This window comes from Meleagris gallopavo, chromosome 7, assembly GCF_905368555.1.
Source record: "Meleagris gallopavo chromosome 7, MGAL_WU_HG_1.1, whole genome shotgun sequence".
In the NCBI taxonomy this organism is placed as follows: domain Eukaryota; kingdom Metazoa; phylum Chordata; class Aves; order Galliformes; family Phasianidae; genus Meleagris; species Meleagris gallopavo.
In genome coordinates, this window is record NC_139410.1 from 11,437,061 (window position 1) to 11,456,536 (window position 19,476).

At 44.6% G+C, this 19,476-nt stretch overlaps 1 protein-coding gene across 5 annotated transcripts in view; it reads left to right on the plus strand.

The window, feature by feature from the left end:
* Positions 1 to 19,476, plus strand: part of PLEKHM3 (pleckstrin homology domain containing M3) — a 100,094-nt gene that overhangs the window by 4,186 nt on the left and 76,432 nt on the right. For 4 of the 5 annotated variants that reach the window (XM_085228022.1, XM_085228017.1, XM_085228020.1 and 1 more), the window contains exons 2-3: positions 4,049 to 4,871; positions 13,867 to 14,802. In XM_085228022.1, the coding sequence (XP_085084148.1) occupies positions 4,268 to 4,871; positions 13,867 to 14,802 (1,540 nt within the window). In that variant the 5' untranslated portion in view covers positions 4,049 to 4,267. Of the gene's footprint in view, positions 1 to 1,675; positions 1,829 to 4,048; positions 4,872 to 13,866; positions 14,803 to 19,476 lie in introns of those variants that run through there. The other variant, XM_085228018.1, reaches the window with a different exon arrangement.

The window sequence follows — 19,476 nt, forward strand, 5'->3', positions numbered from 1 at the left end:
TTCTAATTCTCTCTCCAAATACAAGAAAAAAAGGAGAAGACCCTTACTTATCTATTGTGTATAACTGAAACTCATCACTTTATGTATACGCCTTTATCACTTACTCTCTGAGAAGATCCTGTGAGCAACAAAATCAACCTGGCTGCTTTCTTACTAAATCATGTCATGTCTCCTTTCTTTTCTAATTCCTGGTGTTTTCAGATCTATGTAATGCTAACAGTTATGCTTGAAGAGACTCGAGTGGTGGCACTTCTGAAAAGGAAGATGGACTGGGTCTTGCTTGCCTCCCCTTTAGCAGAAATTTTCCCGTTTTCTACCCAGTATTTAACAAATGCAAGAACTGTATCTTTAAAGACACTACCATACGGCCACATCTAGTTGAATTTGCCTGCATAATTCAAAAGAGAGGGAAGGAGAACAACTGGAAGATAGGCAGGACGGTGGCACAAACCCTTTTTCCTTAGGCAAGCGAACAGAAAGATGTCTGATATTTATCTTGAGGGGATTACAGAGCTAAATGGATCTCTGTAGTCTTGTTTCTCTCCTGCTCGAGCTAGAATGAGCAGTCCTGGTCATGATGCTTGAGCTGGGGGTACGCAGTGAGTGCCGTCATGGAGGTTTGTTGCTTGCAGGTTTACTTTCTGCCCTTGCGTCTTCCCTGCTAGTAATTGCAGTGTGGTGCCCAGGTGTTCTTCCTGGAAGATGGGGTTCAGAAAAGCACATCAGGAATTGGAAATATCTGTTCCAGCATACATTCTCTGGCATTTGTCATCCATGGTTTTCCTCTGTGACCACATTGCTTTGTCAGCTAGGTTGGCCCTTGTGGCTTCTTGAGGCTCTGTGTAACCCTAACTAAATGGAAACTCTATGTCTCGTGTGGCATGACCTGCAGTTACTGCTGCTTGCCTCTGCTATGAGTAATGTGGCCGTTATGCTCTCGTGATAGTAAAGACTTAACTCATGTTGTGAGCGTTCATTATCTGACTGTTGCACATCTGTGGACGGAAGCTGTATCTACAGCAGCTATTTTTCAGCTGCTACAAACTGATGCTGAGCAGTTTTTGCTAAGAACAATGCACTGCCTTCACCAATTTTGGTTAAGGTTTCTTACAGCGGCCTGTAGCTTTGGCAGTTTTTAGTAGTCTGAGCTGATGCATCCCTCTTTGTTATATTCACTATCCTAGGCTGAATGTCCTTGGAAAATTTCAGGTGTTTCTGAGAAGCAATACATGAGGCAATACATGTGATAGTAATTTTAAAGGAGTTCATCCTAATGTATTGTTTTCCCTTTTTGCTCTTATGTGAAAGGAGTGATTTCCACTGTTTTCTCTCCTGGAGGAGATTCAGATGGATCTGTTTACTGGCATATCAGAACTTGCATTCATTTGTCACAAAATCCCTTTAAAAGTCTGAAAGAAATCTTTGCTGAATGTCACTGTCAGAAGATGCCAGCTTGTGCTTATGGAGATTCATTGAATCCCCGTGCTGAGGGAGCCACTGCTCACATGGCACAACTCTTTCTCTGACCTGAGGAGGCTCTAGGTGTAGTAGGATGTGATCTGCCTGCCACTGCGGTCACATTGCCTGTACCTATTGAGCAGGACTGATCAGCAGATGTAGGGGATATGAGTGTTGCCTTTTGCATACCATATGATGCAGGGCCTGCCATCTTCTCATGACTCTGTGATTCAGCATCTCCCCGGACATGAGGTCAGCTGTAGTTCTACTATGTGTGGCTGCATGACTGGAAATTCCAGTCTCTAGGATCCAGAGAAACATGCAGCCACATGAGGCATGGCTTCCAGCAGTTAAGGACAAACCTGTTGATGTAAGTGTCATTTTTTTTCCTGTCCCTTTTCACCTTTCCTGATGATTTAGAATAAAGAACTGCATGTGCTACCACTGAAAGTCTTCCTCTGCAGTGTTTCAGTGGCATGTCACAAACCCTTCTAGAGTGATTTCTGCTCCGGTGCTTGTGTGAGAGCAGGGCTGTGTTCTCTGCCAACTCAGGAGGCAGTGCCTCTGTGTGGTCCGCCTGCAGCTCTCTTGGCATGGGGTTGTGCTGGTGCTGCTTTTGTTCAAGTGAAAGCCTTTTGTGGTTTTGCAATTTCCAAATACCATTCTTACTTTAAAGACATACCATGGGAGGATGTGGAGTAAGTGGATGGGTTGAAACACACTGTGTTCCTCAGGCTGCTGGAGCTCTGAGGTACCACGAGCAGAATGCTGCTCTGGGGTAAATGGCAGGAATGATCTATGAGAGTGAACTTTGCTCCTTTAAGGTGACAGAGTGGATGTGATTGGAGTGGCTTCATTTCCCACTGCCATCAACTAGTACTATTGCACAGCTTTGCAAAGAGTGTTCCTATACTGTTCTGATTTGAAACCACTCCGTATCTGTTTTGTTCAGCACTCCATTTTGGTTCTGGCTCTACCATTAGTGTATCTTCAGTTTGTCTTAGTACTGGTTTGTTGTGAGAAAAACGAAGAGAATCCTTGCAAAAAGATGGGGGAGAAAGATCTCAGCGTAAAGCCCTGAAGTTTCCAGAGTTATGTGGTTATTTATTTGTTTATTTATTTATTTTAATTGGAATGTGGTTAGAGAGATGATGGTCTGAAATGCTGATCTGTGACGCAGGAGGCTGAGCTGCTGCTTTCCAGCATGAGTGTTGTGGCCACAGCAGCGGGAGGGAGGAGGCCAGCGAGTGCCTGTGGAGGTTTTGTGCTCCAGGACTCTGTGCCCTTCTTTGAGGGATGCTGGTCTCCTTCCTTCCTGTGACATAAGGAAGGAGTGTCTATTTAAATGGCTTTGCTAATTTAAGCTAGGGTAAGGTAAATCGACTGTCCTTGATTTAAAAAAAAGAAAAAGAAAACAACAGAAAACAACAAAACCCAAAAAACTTTAAATATAGCATGATGTGTGTTTGATGCTGTTTAATAGATGTTTTTTCCTGCTAAGTGTAAATCTTCATGGGTCTTGGTGGCACTTAGCAGTATTCACAAGCTAATGAGCTGCTAATTATCAGCCCTGTCCAGGCTAATTAGTTCTGCTAAGAGTGTATTAATGTAGACAGAGCTCTGAGCTAATGCAGCTTTGCTGGTTTTAGGCCTTGAACTGATGTGGTCAAAACAGAGATCTCTGACTTTTGGCCATCCTGCGTGTGCCTGCTCCAGGTGCTGTGAGAGCTGTTTTATCCCTGGCACCCAGTCTCTAGGTCCCAAGAATGTGCGTACTTGATTTTTCGCTATTTGAACTTAGCCTCCCTGCATGTCCCTCAAGCACGGCAGCATCATGGATGGAGCTTCAAGAAGGAGAGGTTAGAAGGCATGGTGAGACAGAGCTTGGCACCCCCTTATTGCACCCCAGGGAGTGTAATATCCCTCCCTTCCTTCCTGAAGTGAGCTCAATACAGCTCTTCAATAGTTCCAGCCTTAAAGCCATTCTCTATTAAGATTTTCCAAATCAGCTGCTGGGAGATAAAGATCTGCAGCTTTATGACAGTATGGGTTATGGTATATTTTGTTTTGCTCATAGGATGTATTATCTTTCTGGGATTTAGGTTGCCACACCATTTCACACAGGTTCCCAGAAATACTCTAGAGAGAAATGTGCAGTAGTCGCTCTGCAGCAGCCTATTAGCACTGATTTACTAAATATCACAGTTCTGTTTACAGACTGTTCTGTTCTGTTTTGCAGACAAGCAGCAAAGTAGTTGTTGCAAACTAGTGTCAGTGTCCTAAGACAAAGAATGCAAGTAATCCAGGAGAAAAAAGTAATCGAGGTCAGTTGGCTTGCTTTGCAGTCTGATGGGAAACTGTCCTAAGTTCCCTAGATGGCGTATTAGAGGGATGCTACTGACTTTTGGTTAGTGAGTGGTATCCCTTATCTTATATTCCCTTATCTTATCACCCTATCTGGTGGCCCACCCTGCTCTCTGATCAAGAAGAGAAAAAACACTGTGACTGTGGAAAGAATGATGCAGATAAACATATTTATCTGCGAAAAAACCCTTGCTGACATGATGCTTTGCTTTGCCTTGCTTTACAGGTGAACTGCTATCACTATGAGCGTGCTTTCTAGAGTGACTACAGACAACTTTGTCATGAGTGTTCAGTCTCACATCTGAAGAAAAGGATTGGTTGAGTTCCTCTCTGCCACAAGGATTGTGGTTGATGTGTGGACTTGTCCTACCATCTCTGAGTTAGTGGTGTGCGAAGAGCAGATGTGAAGCAACCATTTTCCTTGGGCCCACTGGCAGCACAGGACATGGAAGCTCTTGAAGTTGATGATATTAGCCCTGCCTTGGAAGTGACTGAAGACTTCTTCAATAGTTTTGATACTAAGCTTGAGAAGATTGTGCAGCCCTCTGGGGTGTTTGGTGTCCAGGAGGTGCCTGAGCTGGTTGGGCATGAGGTGTTTGATCAGATAACAGAGAGCAGGAATCTAAGGAACGTTGCCTCCTTAGCCAAAAGTAGCCTCATTTGGGATCACTGCAAAAATGGCCTCTTGGAAACCAAAGCCCAGACAGCACTCTCTGCCAAAGATCAGCATGTGGTGCGGAGGGGAACAGCTGCTGACAACCTTGCTTGGGCTGGAGAGGGGGAGACTGCTGCTTTTAACATCTTCAACATCTGTCAGCGGAGGAGGGACAGGCCTCGGTCAGTGAATGACATCCTGGTGCAGAACGAAGAAGCCTCCACGTTCAAGCCAGGACACAACCGCTCACGCTCTGATATCAGCCATGTAAACTGGGGAGTCGTCTTCACTGGCACCTCTCTGCAGCAGCCAGCTCTGCCAGGTCAGGACAATAACTGCACTCTGCTCTCCTACCTGGCACTAACCAAGGGACAAGACATCCAAGGAAACACAGGTTTGTACGGATGTGTTATTGTTTCTATAGAAGTGGAGGCTTTTCTGTTTGTTTTTAATATTTATCTCCAAAAGGAGCTGCTTGTTTCAAAACAAACAGCAACAACAACAACAACAACAAAAAAAACAAAAAAAAACTCCTATGAGTTAACTCTTAGGACGATGAAAAACAGCATGACTTGTCTTTGATGCAGCTCTGTCTGTTTGCCTGGCGAAGAGATCAGTGTTTAAAACAATCTTCACTTTCGTTTGAAAAACTAAGCTTCTTTTATTTTTTGCTCCTGTTTCATTCATTCGTACTGAGGAAAAATCATTTCCTAAACTAAAAAAAAAACAACTTTGCATGCTAAAGCTATTGGGATAATGGCAAACTAAGTCTGCTTTTATAAAGTAATTAAAGAGCAGCCATTAAAAAGAGGGTAAATATATGAAGTTTTACTGTGAAGCCTGAGATCTCTGTTCTGTTTCTTTAAGAAATGCTGGCTAGTCAGTTTGTAAACAATTAACAAAAACTCAAGCATGCTATTTGTGCCTATTGTGATTCAATATTAAGGCTTCTCTGCCAGCTTTGTGTGGAGTACAGGAGGTCTTGTTATCAGATTGAGGCAGGCGTCCTCAGTGGTATGAGGTGATATTTCAGCATGTGATAGTTTTTCCTTTTCCTTTCTCAAGCAGCACATTGGAAGAGGTTGTGCTCAGGGCTTCGGAAACATTCCACCACTGTCTCCATCTCTATGATTTATTTTGTGAATGTCAGAAGTGGACTGGGCTCAAAGCTGTATTCAAAATACCTTTTGAAGAGGAGACTCAGTAGGGTTGATTCCTGGGATCTTAGAAGTGAAGAAGGAAGGGTGGGAAATGAGCTGATAAGAGTGGCTGAAGAACTTCTGCCAGGACCCTGCTGCAACCCAGCAGCAGTCAGTACCTCTAAGATGCTCAGCTCACGCTTTCCTACTGCTTTTTGTGAAGGCGTGAGGCATCTGTCAGTGCTTGCTGCATGCTCTCCCAGAGTCCTTCTGCATGGGATGTCTGTCTCAGAGTGATGGTACCTCCCTTGGGGAATGAGACCTGTGGTCTGAAAATAACTTCTAACCTGTTTCCCTGGCATATTCTGTTCTGTTGCTGTGCAGGATTCAGATGGTAGCTGTGGTATTTCTTCCCTTTGTATTTAGTGGAGAGCCTACCCTAGAGTTTGCTGTTACTTTGAACTGAGTTTAAAACAGAAAAGCAAAACCAAGAAAGTGTTGCAGGAATGTGTATCTGGGACTGGTAACTGTCCTCCGCAACAGACAAAAAATGTATTTGCAGGTTGGCTGCAAGCTGCTGGGGTGGTGGAAGAAGTCATGGAGGCAATCTTCTCCAGGTCTTTGATGTAGATTAAACCAATGCATATGAGGTACAGAGAGCAGCTTGCAGCTGCTCCTGTTAGTCCCGGTGGCAGTAAGGACTTCCCTCTGGAGCCTGCAGAGGTCTCCCTGTCCTCCGAGGCTGGGCAAGTTGCAGCACAGATTAGCTCTTCACAATCACAATTATTATTTTTTTCATCGTCTTGATATTATATTTATTACTCTGTGCTTATCTGTTCCTGCTGCTTACTTTCTCATAATACAAATAAAATGAAAGTGGATCCGTTCCATGTTCTGTGAAGGAAAAAGCTCTGAAAGAAGCTGTGCCTTTTGGGGCTGTGTCTCTTCAGGCCTGCTGGCAACACAACTAGTGTACCAGAAATGAGCACTGGAGAGCAGTGTCAAGCAGTAAGTGGAGCTAGAAAGGAAGGAAGTTGCAAGCAAATTCAAGGCAGGCTTTTGTATTTCTGGGCATGTATCCTGGCAAACATAGGGAGAATACTGCTTCTGTAGCGTCTTGAGAAAGCTCGCTTAGATCATCAAAACACAGTGCATGAGTAGTTATCTTTGACAATCATGTGGATGTTTTCATTCAAACACAATCAGTCCTAGGAGTGTGAGTGCTATAGTGTTTTTCCCAGGTAGCTGCTTATTTTACCTGCCATGTCTGTGAGCACGGGGCACTGAAGAGCTTTCACTGAGTGGAGGAGCATCTGTGTGCTGAAAGTGTCCCAGCTGCAGAAAGCTGATGGCCTGGTGCCCCTTGCCAGCAGGTTGTGCAGATAGGTATTCAGACAGCCCCCCTGGTTTTGGCAGTACTGTGTCAGGATGCTGCATCTATGGTTTGGTTGCAGTGCTGCAACATGGCAAAATAGTCATGTTGAAGAAAATGATTGCCTTAAAATGGCTAGCAAGACCAAAGTCTACTGACTTTCACCTGCCTCTCTCTCATTCTGCCTCTCTAATTTATCACTGTTTCCCTTTCTTTGCATCTTTTTACCTATCTGGGAACCTAGCCATCATTTATAACACTGCAAAGGTCTGATCACATCTTCAGGAGTAGTACACAGAATGTTTTGAAAGAGGTTTGGTTCCGAACTTCATGCAACTCTTGGTTATCTGACATGTAGTGGAAATGCTAAGTCACTCCTTGAAACAGTGATTGAGCACCTGGTAGGAAGGCAGGGCCAACCCAGGGGAGCTCAGGTGCATGCAATGCAATGCCATGCACCTGAGTGACTGGAACGGGTCGAGCCAGGATTCATCCCTTCCCAGACCTCATTTAAGGGTTTGCAGTGGAGGTAAGGGTATCTTGCTGGAGATCCCTGTGTACCTGATGAGTTCTGAAGGTAAGCAGCTTCTTTCCTTTATTTCGGTGCCCCCAGCTGCAGCCTAAGACCTTGCTGCTCTGCTGCCGTTGCTGTGCTTTCCATCATGTTACACTGGCAAACTTCTCTTGTATATTTTTGAGGAGGAAAAACATATCTAAATTTCTATTCATGAGCAGCACAACAGTGTGGTTCACAGACTGAGATTGGTACTGATCTTTGAGTTTTACAAAGCTGCTTTATCTTACTTCAGGGATCACGTTGATTTGAAGGATTTAATTTTTCTACTCCTACACTGACCTTATGTGGCATAAAGAAGTCTCAATTCCATCTTAACCAAACACTGCCATGCATGTAGTGCTCAGTAGCTGGATAAGGAGCAGGTTGAAGGGATGCTGAGGAAGGGCATGTGAATTGGTGAGGGAAGTTGCAAGGGTTTTCTTCTTTGCCTAAATTGATTGCTTGTGAAAGAAGGGCATAAGTGCATCTTTGTGGTGTTAATGTCATTCAGGGAAGCAAGTAGAGCAAGCAAGCTCCAAGGCCTACAGATTTTCAGCAACACTTGCAATCTGGGTTCAGTTGAGAGTAGGTTAATCCTTAAGCAAAGGAGTTGATTTATATCTCACCGCGATTTGACATGGCTGTCAAGGATAATAGGGCTTGGAGGTGGTGGTAGGGAGTCTGTACCAGAAATCAACAAGTGTCATCTGCTGGGGAAAGATATTGTTTAGGTTATGTCCGTAAGCATTTTTATGCAAGTTCTATTACAGCCAGAGGCTGCTGAAATCACAGCCATAAGACCTGCATGGTCTGGCTGCTTTGAATTGCAAAATCATGTCATAACTGAGAGCTCCTTGGTGCCTTTGAGTAGGTGCCATTGAGAAGTTGACACTCAAATTGTTCTTTAATCAGAAGGGGAATTTCTTCCTGAAATGTAATTCTTAACTTTTTAATGCAAATTGACAGGGAAATGGGAGTCATTGAAATTAAAACAAAATCCTAATCCTAATTCATCTCTCTTCAGCTTTGTTAGAAAATTACTTAATCGGCTTGAAAAATGGGGAAATCTTTGTTTGCCAGATATCATTGCCTTCAGCAGCAGCAGTGGCTGGCATCGTCTCTGTGCCGATGTTGCTAGCTCTTGCAGGATTTAGTAGTACATATTGCTGCGCTGAGCAGGTTCCTGGCAGTGGGTCACAGAGCAGGAGATGGCAGAGCCATCAATTGCCACTGTTGTCCTGCTTGGAAGGAGCCTCAAAGACAGCTGGACGAAAATGGAGGGGTTGTGCTAAGAAAGGGAGCTGCTGCAGAGTGGAAGTGGCCGGAGATCTTGAGCGATGTGAAATGCTGAGGGTATGATGTGAAGACCTCATGCTGATGCACTGCTGATGACCAGGTAAAGCCTGGCTCTTTCTGGTCTACCGGGGAGGTTTGTAAAGTCTAATTACTATTTGTGGTTTTGCAAAAACACTCCATTAGCGCTGTCTTTTGTCAGCAGTAAGTAGAGGTTGCACAGTCAGGGCAGACCAATTGCCACAAGGATGGTAGAGTGCTATAGCTGCATGGTGTTGTGTAGAAGACAGTAGTGTAGCCATCTAGAAGGCAGATGTGTGGAAACAACACTTAGCACCTTCCTCTCTGAAGAGCAGGAAGCCTCAGACTACTTGGAAATAATCCCTGAAATAATTCAGCCAGTTGGAGCATCCCATGCCCCCGGAAGGCCAATCTATTTTCAGCATTAAAAGATAGGCAAGGAAAATCTCTGTGCTTGCAGAGATTTGGAGCCTGTCAAGATTTGAGGTATTAAAATTATTTAAAATCCAATACGAGTTGAATGCCCTCCACTGGGCTGGGGTCCCCAAGTGCTAAGGGCTGTCTATGCATTTAGCAAGGGACAGCCCCTTCTCCCACAGAGAAGCTTACAGCTTAAGCAAACCATGCAGTAAAGGCAGCAAGTCTGAGCAGGGACGCAGAGGGATGGGGTGAGGTGTTTTGCCTAAGATCAGACAGAAGTGTAATTTGGATCACCTCATCTCATCTGCTAGATAAGACTTCCCCTCTAACTGTTCTGTCTGATTTGGGGAGTGCTGCACTTGTGCCCTTCTGGCTCAGTCCTGGTTTCTCATTGGGCACCCTCTGAGCTGAAGGGGCCACAGGGGCTCACAGAGAGCAGCAGCAGTGCCCTGTCTGCTCCCTTGCCTGTGGGGCCTTGAGAGGGGCAAGTGCAGTGGGAGGCTACGGGAGGGGGTCATGTGAAGAAACTGACAGTGCATGAGGATTACAGTAAAAGGCACCAGCGAGTTAGGTTGGGAGGGTTATGTCCTATGGAGTTACAGCACTCCAAGCTTAATAGAGTTTTTAATCTCCTGGGGTAGTGCTGATTGCTTCCAGTGATGTTGTGATGACTTTCATAACTGAATTTTCACATTCGTTGCTATTACAGTACGTAAGACTTTTCCCTTAGTGGTGTTAGTGGTGGTCACTGCTAATGTGAACCAATGACTGTTTTCATAGCTTTGTCAGTCATTTTATACTCTTTCTTCCTTCTTTTTGAAGTAGAACTGAGTGAATTTATACAAGGATCAGCAAATGTATCTTCGTTTGATTTTCTCACTTTTTTTGCCTGCAAAAGAAGCACCTGCAGAGCCAGATGGAAAATGGACGAGAAGAAAAGATGGTGGTTTTAAGTAGGAGAGCAGTGGATATCACAGATCTTAGTCATGCCAGCTGAGGGACAGTTAGTTCCTAATCCTGCAAGCACCAAGCAAGACACTAGTCTTGTTGACTTAAGAAGGAACTCGTGTCTAATTTATTCTTGCAGCAGCAGCAGCATGAGGGTGTTCTGTCAGAGGGCTTTCCAAGAGCCTTGAGAACAGTGTGATCAAAAACATACGGCGTACAGGAGAGTGGACAGAAAACACTGTGCAGAATGGAGGTAAACAAAAAGTACAAGTAAATAACTTGGCCGACTTGACTCACAGAGTTAGTGGCAGAGCTGGGAGTAGGACCCAGAGGCATTTTCTAGCTCATATCTCTGGTTGAGAATGCCATGCCAAAACTGTACTTAAATTGGGAAATTGTTGGAGAAAAACTGTTTTTGTATTTAAAGTGATTCCACAGATTTCTGCAGCTGTACTCTCTGACCACATGTCTGGCAGTGCCGTCTCTCACAACTCGGGAGCCTGTGGGACAGCAATCCATTCTGATCTGAGAGAGCGTTTCAGGTCAGAAAGGCATCTGCTGAATTCTACATGAATTTGAGATGAGGACTATTGACAAAAGCTCTGTGATTTGTGCTTGTCTCTAAGAACCAAAGAATCCAGACAGGAATATCACCTCAAAAGGCAAGTCATTCAGAAATGAAACATTTCCAAGTTACTTGGTATTGCTGAAATCAGAAATGCTTCTGTGGTGCAGAAAAGGAAATGTTTTCTGGGACACAAGTACCGTCAGTTGTTCAGGAACATGCACCTCCTGGATATGCTGAGACAACCTTTGGGCTCCCTCTCCTATCACCAAGCATGGAAAGTGGTAGGTGTGTGCAGGGTGCCTAGCTCTCTCCCCAGAGGAGAGGAGAGATGCTGAAGAGCATATTGTCCTGTCCTTAGCTGCTGAGTTTCTCTGCTTCCTTCTGCCTCCTTCCCCCTCATCACTTGAAACTGTAACTCCAAATGGTCCAGGCACGGACCATTTACTGTTACTACTTCTTTTTAATACTTCCTCAATTTACTCTCCTTGTTTCTGTAAGGAGGAAGAGATGCAGTGGTATAGTTTCCGTTTTGAAGGTGCATGGAGAGGTGGGAACATTTGCTCTCTGAGTGGAAAGGCATTATCTGGCACACTGCACGTGGAGATATAGGAGCAGAGGGCTGTAAGGGGTGTGTGTGGATTCAGCACATCTCTGTCAGCGTCTACTGCCCTGACCTGAACAATATGATACATTTGAATGTTAATCAAGTTGGCTGCTGGTTTTGTCTCATTTAGAGAGTGGAGCTGAGCTTGAAGGAGGGAGTGGGGTAAAGAAGGGAGGCAGGGGTGCCTCTGTGAAAGGCAGAGAGGGAGAGATAGCCTTTCTGTAACTCAACAAAAGATGAGCAAACGTGTGTGCAGATGAAGGAGGGGTGGCTGGGGGAAGGTTATGAGTTGTCTTATTACAGAGAAGCTTGAACTGTCATCTGTACTTGATGGAAGCGAGAGAGATCGTAGCTGGAGCTGCAGAAGTGCTGCCTCCCTGATTGGATTAATAGACAGGGAAGATGACTCTAGAATGGATGCCCATTATCTGCACTACAAAGGGATTAGTGTGGGTTTCAGATAAATTAATGGCTTTTGAGTTAGCGCAGAAATACTAATGAATGTCAGGGCCAGAGATGGATGGTGAACGAAATTGGTTCTCTGTTAGTGTGTGTATGCACACGTGTGTATCCGTTTGGGATTATGAGAGCATGCTTTTTCTCTACCATTTTAAGTTTCAGACTGGGCTTTCAGTTTTCATGTTTAGTTTAAATATTCCGAGTAGCCTATTTGTCTGCAATATACAGTTATATTTATTAATTTTCAGCTTTTTCATACCTACTGCCAGAACAATGATTTTTCAATTGCTATGATTTTAGCCATATATGCTGGAAAATCTTTCCAGGTACACTGAAGAGTGCTTTTTTGAGCATGGTGTTAAGTGCAGTCTCCATTCTGTGTATATGGGCTACATGGGGAAGCTGAGGCCAGGTTGGCAAAGCAAAACTTAAGCATCCATTTTGTTTGTGTGGATGGGAGGTAGCATCTTTCCCTCACTTTTAACTGCCTATCTCAGTTTGCATACACACATTAAGTATCCCAAAACAATTAATTCTCATGGATATTGATTAAGGTTGACTGAAACTTGTCTACTTAATCCTATAAATGCTTTTCAACGGGCTTCACCGACAGCATACCAGCCAGCCCTCTTAGGAAGCCTGGTGGGGATGCGGGACCATACACATAGCCGCATCCTGAGTTCTTTGCTTCCAAGCTCTGTCATACCCAGGTACTTTGCTCTGCATTGAAGACATCCTAGGCATGCTCAGAGGAGCTCATGTTTTACACTTTAGCACTAGAGCGTGGGCTGTTGACCCAAGCGGTAGCTGGTTCAGTGGTGATGCTGGAAATGTTTCCTGCCTCCAGCTGCCTACCCCATCCCTCTGAAAGGCTGTGGGGCCGAGGACGGGAACTGCTGGTGAAAGAGCAACTGTGTTACTGCAGTTCCTGACTGTTGCGAGCCAAAACCCATCACAGGTCCCATCACAGGGAGGGCGGAGTCCAACAGGGCAACACTTTGCTCCTCACGGCTGCCTTGTGCCGTGCCAGATGTTAAACTCGCCATTAGAGCGTCGCAGCGAACTCCACTGGATTTACCCCGGGACCAGCAAAGGTGGGCACGTCCATCCCAGGAGGGAGGAGTGCTCGCACCTGCTGGCAGTGCCTGCGGTGGAGCACGGCTCATCTGGCGCAGGTGCGGGCTGCCCCCTGCTGGGCGCGGCCGGTTCCAACGGCTCTAACTGTCGCACAGCTGTTCTGCTCCACGAGGCGGGCGGCGCCTGGGGGGCTACTGAGGGAAGGGCGGGGGGACTGGAGATCCTTCGCTGGGGCAAGTTTGTCCCCTGGGAATGAGGCCATTAAGATGGGTACCGAGGTGCTGTTTTGTCGTCGTCGTCTTTTTTCTTTTTTTTCTGTGCAGATGTATTTTAATTCTCAATAAATTAAACTAGTTTTCACTAAGTAGTAGCTGCTGGTGGTGGTAATTGGTAAGCAATCTCCTTGTCTTTACGGCTCATGAGCTTTTTCCTTTTTTTCATCCCTCTGTCCTCTTCAGGGAGGAAGTGAGAGCGCACTTGAGTTCAACCCGGGTCTGTCACATGATATTTGGTGGGCCAAATATCAAAGCTGGTGATATATTCACTGTGAAGTATATCTAGATGACATCATCTGTGTTTAGCACCTTTGTGTTGCCATTGCCACTTGTATGTTCTCCTTACAATACTGTACTCTTCTGGACTAGGTTCTGGGAGGCTTGCACTGTTTCATTGCTCTGTCACTTCTGCTGGATTGTTGCTGAAAAAGTGCTTGTTTTCTCTGTCCCTGTTTCCCTGCCCCTCTCTGTAAAGTGCTTTGGCATCTCTGAGTAAGGTTGTGTTTTATAATCATAGCATATTGGGTAAAGACTATTTCCATGGTCTTAGCCTCTGAATACATCATGCCTGATCAGTAAAAAAGTGTAAGCCAGTATGACTGAGCGAAGTGAGATGTTATTTAAAATGAATTAATGTTCTCATTTTGTTTCTTCTAGAACATGAACCAACGTTCCCAAATATTCTGAAGAAGGGCTACTTAGAAATTAGAAGAGACAGTGACAGCTACTGGCAAACCTGTTATGCTGAGCTCTCCCCATACAAACTGTACCTGTATTGCCTGGACAGCAGTGGCAACCAGACTCTTCCCACCATGTATCCGCTTGTGCATTTTCAAAGGGTCACTGTTACTGGTAGCATTGAAGCCAAGGTGGTGGAGGCTGTCCTGTCGGACAACTCTCAGCTGCAGCTGAAGGCAGAGTCATCATGGGAGGCTTTGGACTGGGGGCGGAAGCTCTGGGAAGTGATGCGTGCTTCTGTGCCTACTTTCACAAGACAGCCAGAGCAAGTGGAGGATGTGCCAGAGACTGACAATAGCAGTGACCTTTCTCAAACTAATGGATTGGTAGAGAAGCCCATGGAACTTTTGCTGTCTATGAACTTGACTGAAAATACTAAAGAATACCAAAATATTCTCAAATCGGGGACTCTTTATAGGTTAACTGTCCAAAATAACTGGAAGGCGTTTACTTTTGTCTTAAATAAATCTTATCTAATGGCATTCCAACCTGGTAGGCTTGATGAAGACCCTCTGCTGAGCTACAATGTTGATGTTTGCCTGTCGGTTCAGACGGATACTCAAGATGGCTGTGACTCTTGCTTTCAGGTCATTTTTCCTCAAGATGTTCTTCGCCTGCGTGCAGAGACCCGTCAGAGGGCTCAGGAGTGGATGGAAGCACTGAAAACAGCAGCCAATGCCACTAGAAGTCTAGGTCAGAACCCACAGGTCACACTTCGAAACAAACCTGGAGATCGACCCTTCGGAAATGATTTCAGGAAGAGCAAGCGCCAGTCTGTGACAACCAGCTTCCTCAGCATCCTGACCACGCTGTCTCTAGAGAGAGGGCTCACAGTTCAGAGCTTCAAGTGTGCAGGTAAGCAACTAGACATCAGTTTTTGCACCCATTCCTCCTCTACAGAAACAAATGAAAAATTACCTGGAAGAGCTTACGCTTGTTTTAGCCGCATACAGCTTTCTACCTTTCACTACAGTCATAGGCACTTTGGTGTATTAATCTTTCTTTGCTCTCTAAAATGTGGAGAAAAACTTATAAGATATGCAAGGACTCTCCACCATTTGATGCACAGTTCTGAAGCATTAGATTGTGCACACATAGCATATGCTACATGGGCCAGGGCTTCCTTACTAGGCAGATGAGTTGTTCTTAAAGGACAGTGGACAGTGGTCCAGAATCAAAAGAACCTGAATTCTGGTTACAAGACTGGTTTCCAACATCAAGGACTTGTCTTTTTATTAATAACTCTCCTCAAAGTTGTTTTTGGAACTCACTTTGTATTGAGCTTTCTGAGAAGACTCCTTAAAGCCGTGTGTATACTTCACTGACGTACCATTGTTTGGTGACACGTGTTCTAGCACTGAGGTTCTAGCACTGAGGTTCTAGCACTGAGGTTCTAGCACTGAGGTTATCTGCTCTTCACTTCCCTTGAAGCAGAGATGAAAACATGACCTTCAGGTTCTGCATCTAATTGTGAATCTCGGTTCATTTGAAATGTGACTCTTGTCCTAGGCAGGAGTGTGATTTTTATCTTGATTGGGAATGAGGTAAAAATAGAGGGGACCCATATGAATGCATTTTTTTACTTTAGTAAAGGCAGCATTGTGGAGCAAACTTGGAACCTTGTGCCAAAATTGCGGTTTGTAGGCTGGCTTTAGTTATATTCATTTAAAATTGCCAGCTTCATCAATAGCAGCTTTTCAGTGGGTTTTCATCATTTGTTGTGGAAGCTACTAGGGTGCTGCATTCCCCCTGGGATGGGGAACTCTGGTTTGAGGGTCTTCTGTTGCTCTAGAATCATATGTGGCTTTCTAGGGTCTGTGCAGGGCAGCTGGCTGGCCTGAATCCCTGCCAGAGGAGACCTGAGCCCCCAGAAACACTTGTTGCCTGCAGTGCTGGGTGTAAATGAAGCTGGCTTTGTCTCTCTGTGGTGATCGCCTACAGATAGATATGCCTCCTGCTCACCTCTCCATGGTGCATGACACTTCTTTGGTTGCTGGAGTATCATAAAGGTTTGCCTCATGGCAGTTATTAGTTTGGTCATGTTGTTGAGATTTTGGCTTGAATTCAGTTCTGTTCTTGGCTATGAACTCTACCTTCATGTCTTGTTTTTCTGGGACTAATTAGGTGCCAAACTCAATTGAATGTGCCCGAGAACCACAACAGCTCTGATTAACTGCATGCCACTGGGTACCTAAGAGTGTAAGCAAACATCTGCCCCCTCTAAAACAGGGGCAACAGAGGTATCTTATCTTTAAGGAAATTGTGAGAATGACAGCTTTCGGAAGACTCTGGGCGTAGTCAAACAGGTATCCCCAAGATGGAGTCAACCTGGTGAGGTATCTAGCAGACAGACTTTGTGAAAGTCAGGAAGTCAGAAGAATTAACAGTCTCATTTTAAGATAACATCCCACACTGTATTCAAGCTCTATTCCTTCTTATTTCTTTTCATTTCAAACTTGGTGGAGGAATATCTAACAATTTTTCTTCATCCTCTGGCTGAGATCCAGGAGAATTTCAAGGTGGTGTTTCCAGCAGGAACAGGTCCTGAAATGGCAACAAAATGTGTCTGCAATGTGAGATAGCTTTTAGTGTTGCGTTATGTTGAATGGGAAGAGATTCTCGACTAGGAAGGAGTGGATTTCCTCTACCAAACATGGGACACTTAGTCTGAACTCATTTGTGTTCCCCACAAAGATGAAGTATTCTGACAGCGGCAGTCACGTTGTGTCTTTTCCTGATACATGTGAGACTTTCCCAGTGCTCCTGTGGGCTCCTTTCAGTTCTCTCTTGCTCAAAGAAGTTTGAATTGTGAAGAGGCTGTACGAAGCATGCCGCCTCCTGGATTTTGGATGATACCACTGGGACTATCTGTATCCCCCCCCCATCCTTGGGTACATAGCATTTACTGTGGGAGCATACCCTTTGCCCTGAGACTCTCCGAGCTGGTTTGTAAAAGTCAGCTGGTGCTTCTGGCTGTTAACACAGCACAAAGAAACAAATGATTTTAATTATAACTGAGAGAAACTGAGAAATCTTGTCTGGCTCGGAAAAGTTGTGCTGAGGAGACTTTGGAGACGCTAAGGCTCCCTCCTTATACCTTGCTTCCTGCAGGCAGTTTGTGCTGTTCCCTGCAGTGGGCTGCTGTTTAAAGTAAGGGGCCTGCTGTTGGTAATTACATCTTGCAGGCATTGAGAGTTTTCCCCGGGGCTACAGGGAGGGGTAAGCTTGGAAAAGGATAAGGAGGGGGAGAAAGAAAAGTTTTGCTGTGAATTCTTCAGCCATTTAGTGCAAATTCCTGTAATTACCGTCTTTGTGTCCTGTCCCAATGGCACATAATACAGCAGAAGCCTTTCCTAATTGAGACCTTACAGGAGGTACAAATCCCTCCTTTGTTCGGCCTGACAAATTAGTGCCAGAAAGTGGCAAGGTCCGAGTGGGAATCAAAGGCAAGCAATACAAAGATGGAACTTAAGGCTACAGTAATAACCCTCTCTAGTCTTGCAGGGGTGGGAGGGAAGGAAAAGTAATGACCAATGAAAAATGAAGTGTTTTTTTTTTTTTTTTTTTTTTTAATAAATTCCCTTGACATGACAGCACCTCAGGGCTGCTTTATTTATTTAGGAAAAGTGATTAAATAGTAATACAACAGGGCAGACCATTGTCTCTCAGGCTACCCCCCTTCTAACGGACCCCCGCTGCCTTGGCTAATTGATTGACAATGAACCGCTGATAAAGAAGGTTGTTGGGAGGACCTGACGGAGAGAGGTTGTGTTTTTGTGGTTTTTTTTTTTCTCCTCGTTGCAGTCTTTGTGAGGTTCCCCTCCCCGTTTTTTTTTTTTTTTCTTCCAGTTTTTTTGTTTGTTTGTTTGAATTGCCCTCTGTATCTCCCTTTTCCTTTCTCCTTTAGTAAAGGCTTTTCAAGGGACTGCTTCCAGACAAACAGCTGACGTTTACAAGCAGGTAGGGAAGAATGTCTGCACTTCTCTATTGACAGGTTTATCTTGGAGTCTGACTGGCATTTTTCAACTCGTGATATAAGCCTGGACAGTAGCATCAGATGTAGTCGTGGACAGGGGGACAAACTGTTAATACACTGGAGTCAGAAGGTGAAGAAAAAGTCTTTTTCTTGGTCAGCAGATACAAAATCTTTTCCCAGCACTTTTAGCTTTCTGTTGTGGAAGGCAGTTCATCATTTGAAATTATAAGAAATAATGCCCTATCAGGCTATTGATAATGTGGAGAGGCATGCTTTTATAAACTCTTTTTCCTTTGCTGCCGCTGGTTGTATTTCTGACTTTGAATGGCAATGCATTTAGAAAACTGAATTAGCTAGAAACTATTGGCACTAGAATGGCACCCTCCTCCGTCCTTCATATATCGACATAGCTGCTCCTGTCGTTTTGCTATTGCGTAGGGTGTACCAGTGTTCCCATGGATAGTGTCTGGGGCTCTGAGCTAGAGTCGCATTTCAGGTGAGACCTCTTGTCCTCAAGTGAGTATGAAGTGAAAGCTGGTTGCATGTGCAAGCTTGTAAACATTAGGGTTTATGACTTGATTTATTTATTTTTTTAATAAAGTAATGAGACATGTTAGGGTGATCAATCAGTTTTTACTTTTTACTTATTTATTTTACCTGAATTCAAGAGAAATTCTAAACTGTTCATATTACAAATTTGAAGTGGCTCCCATCAGAACGTGCTTGGCAGGTGCAGCATCTTGCCAGTAGTGGTAGCCAGGTGTAGGCACTCCAGTGACACTCCTTTCTCCCTGTTGGGTTGTCTATGGGCTACTGGGGAAGGGCAGCTAGCTGTCTGACTTGGAGAACCCCTTCTGGAGGTCTGTCAGGAGCAGAATTCCCCAGCAGCCCTTGCCATTTGCTATTTCCTTGTCTTGTGCCTTCACTTTTCTGTAGATGAGGAAGGCAAATAGCCTTTAGCCCTGACTCCTGTTTTTTGCATGCCTCCTGTTTTTTAAATGTTTTTCTTTCTTTTCACTTTTTAAAAATTTTTTTATCATTTTTTTCTCTCCCTATCATTTCATTAAAACAAACGTTTTTTTTTCAGTGTTCAGTCTGCCAGGAGCACTTTTTGCTTTGACAACAAGTCCTAATGGATGTAGGAGTTTCTGCTTTCTGCAAAATGTATTATACATCCTTTTGTTTCACTGTGTGGCTTTCCTCATACCTGTTGTGGAGTACCTCCTGTCTTCTCTGCTTTCTCTTTGAATTGTCACTTGCAAGAAGAAAAAAATATTGCTATTATGGCACCGCTGACTTGGCTGGCTGAACTGATTGCTGGGAGCAGAGTAGCCAGTGTTAGTAAATGGGCTATTTCCTGAGCCTGCAGCCCTGTCAAATGGAGCAACAGGTGGAAAGCTGCTGGCTTTCAAGGAGTCAGTCTGCCTCTAGTGCTGTGATCCTGTGTGTAGATGGAGAGAGCCCAGTGCAATGTGCCCAGCTCATGTAGCCTCTGCTCTTGCTCACTTCCTTGGTCTAAAACCAGCTCAAACTCTGGTAAAAGTTAACTCAGT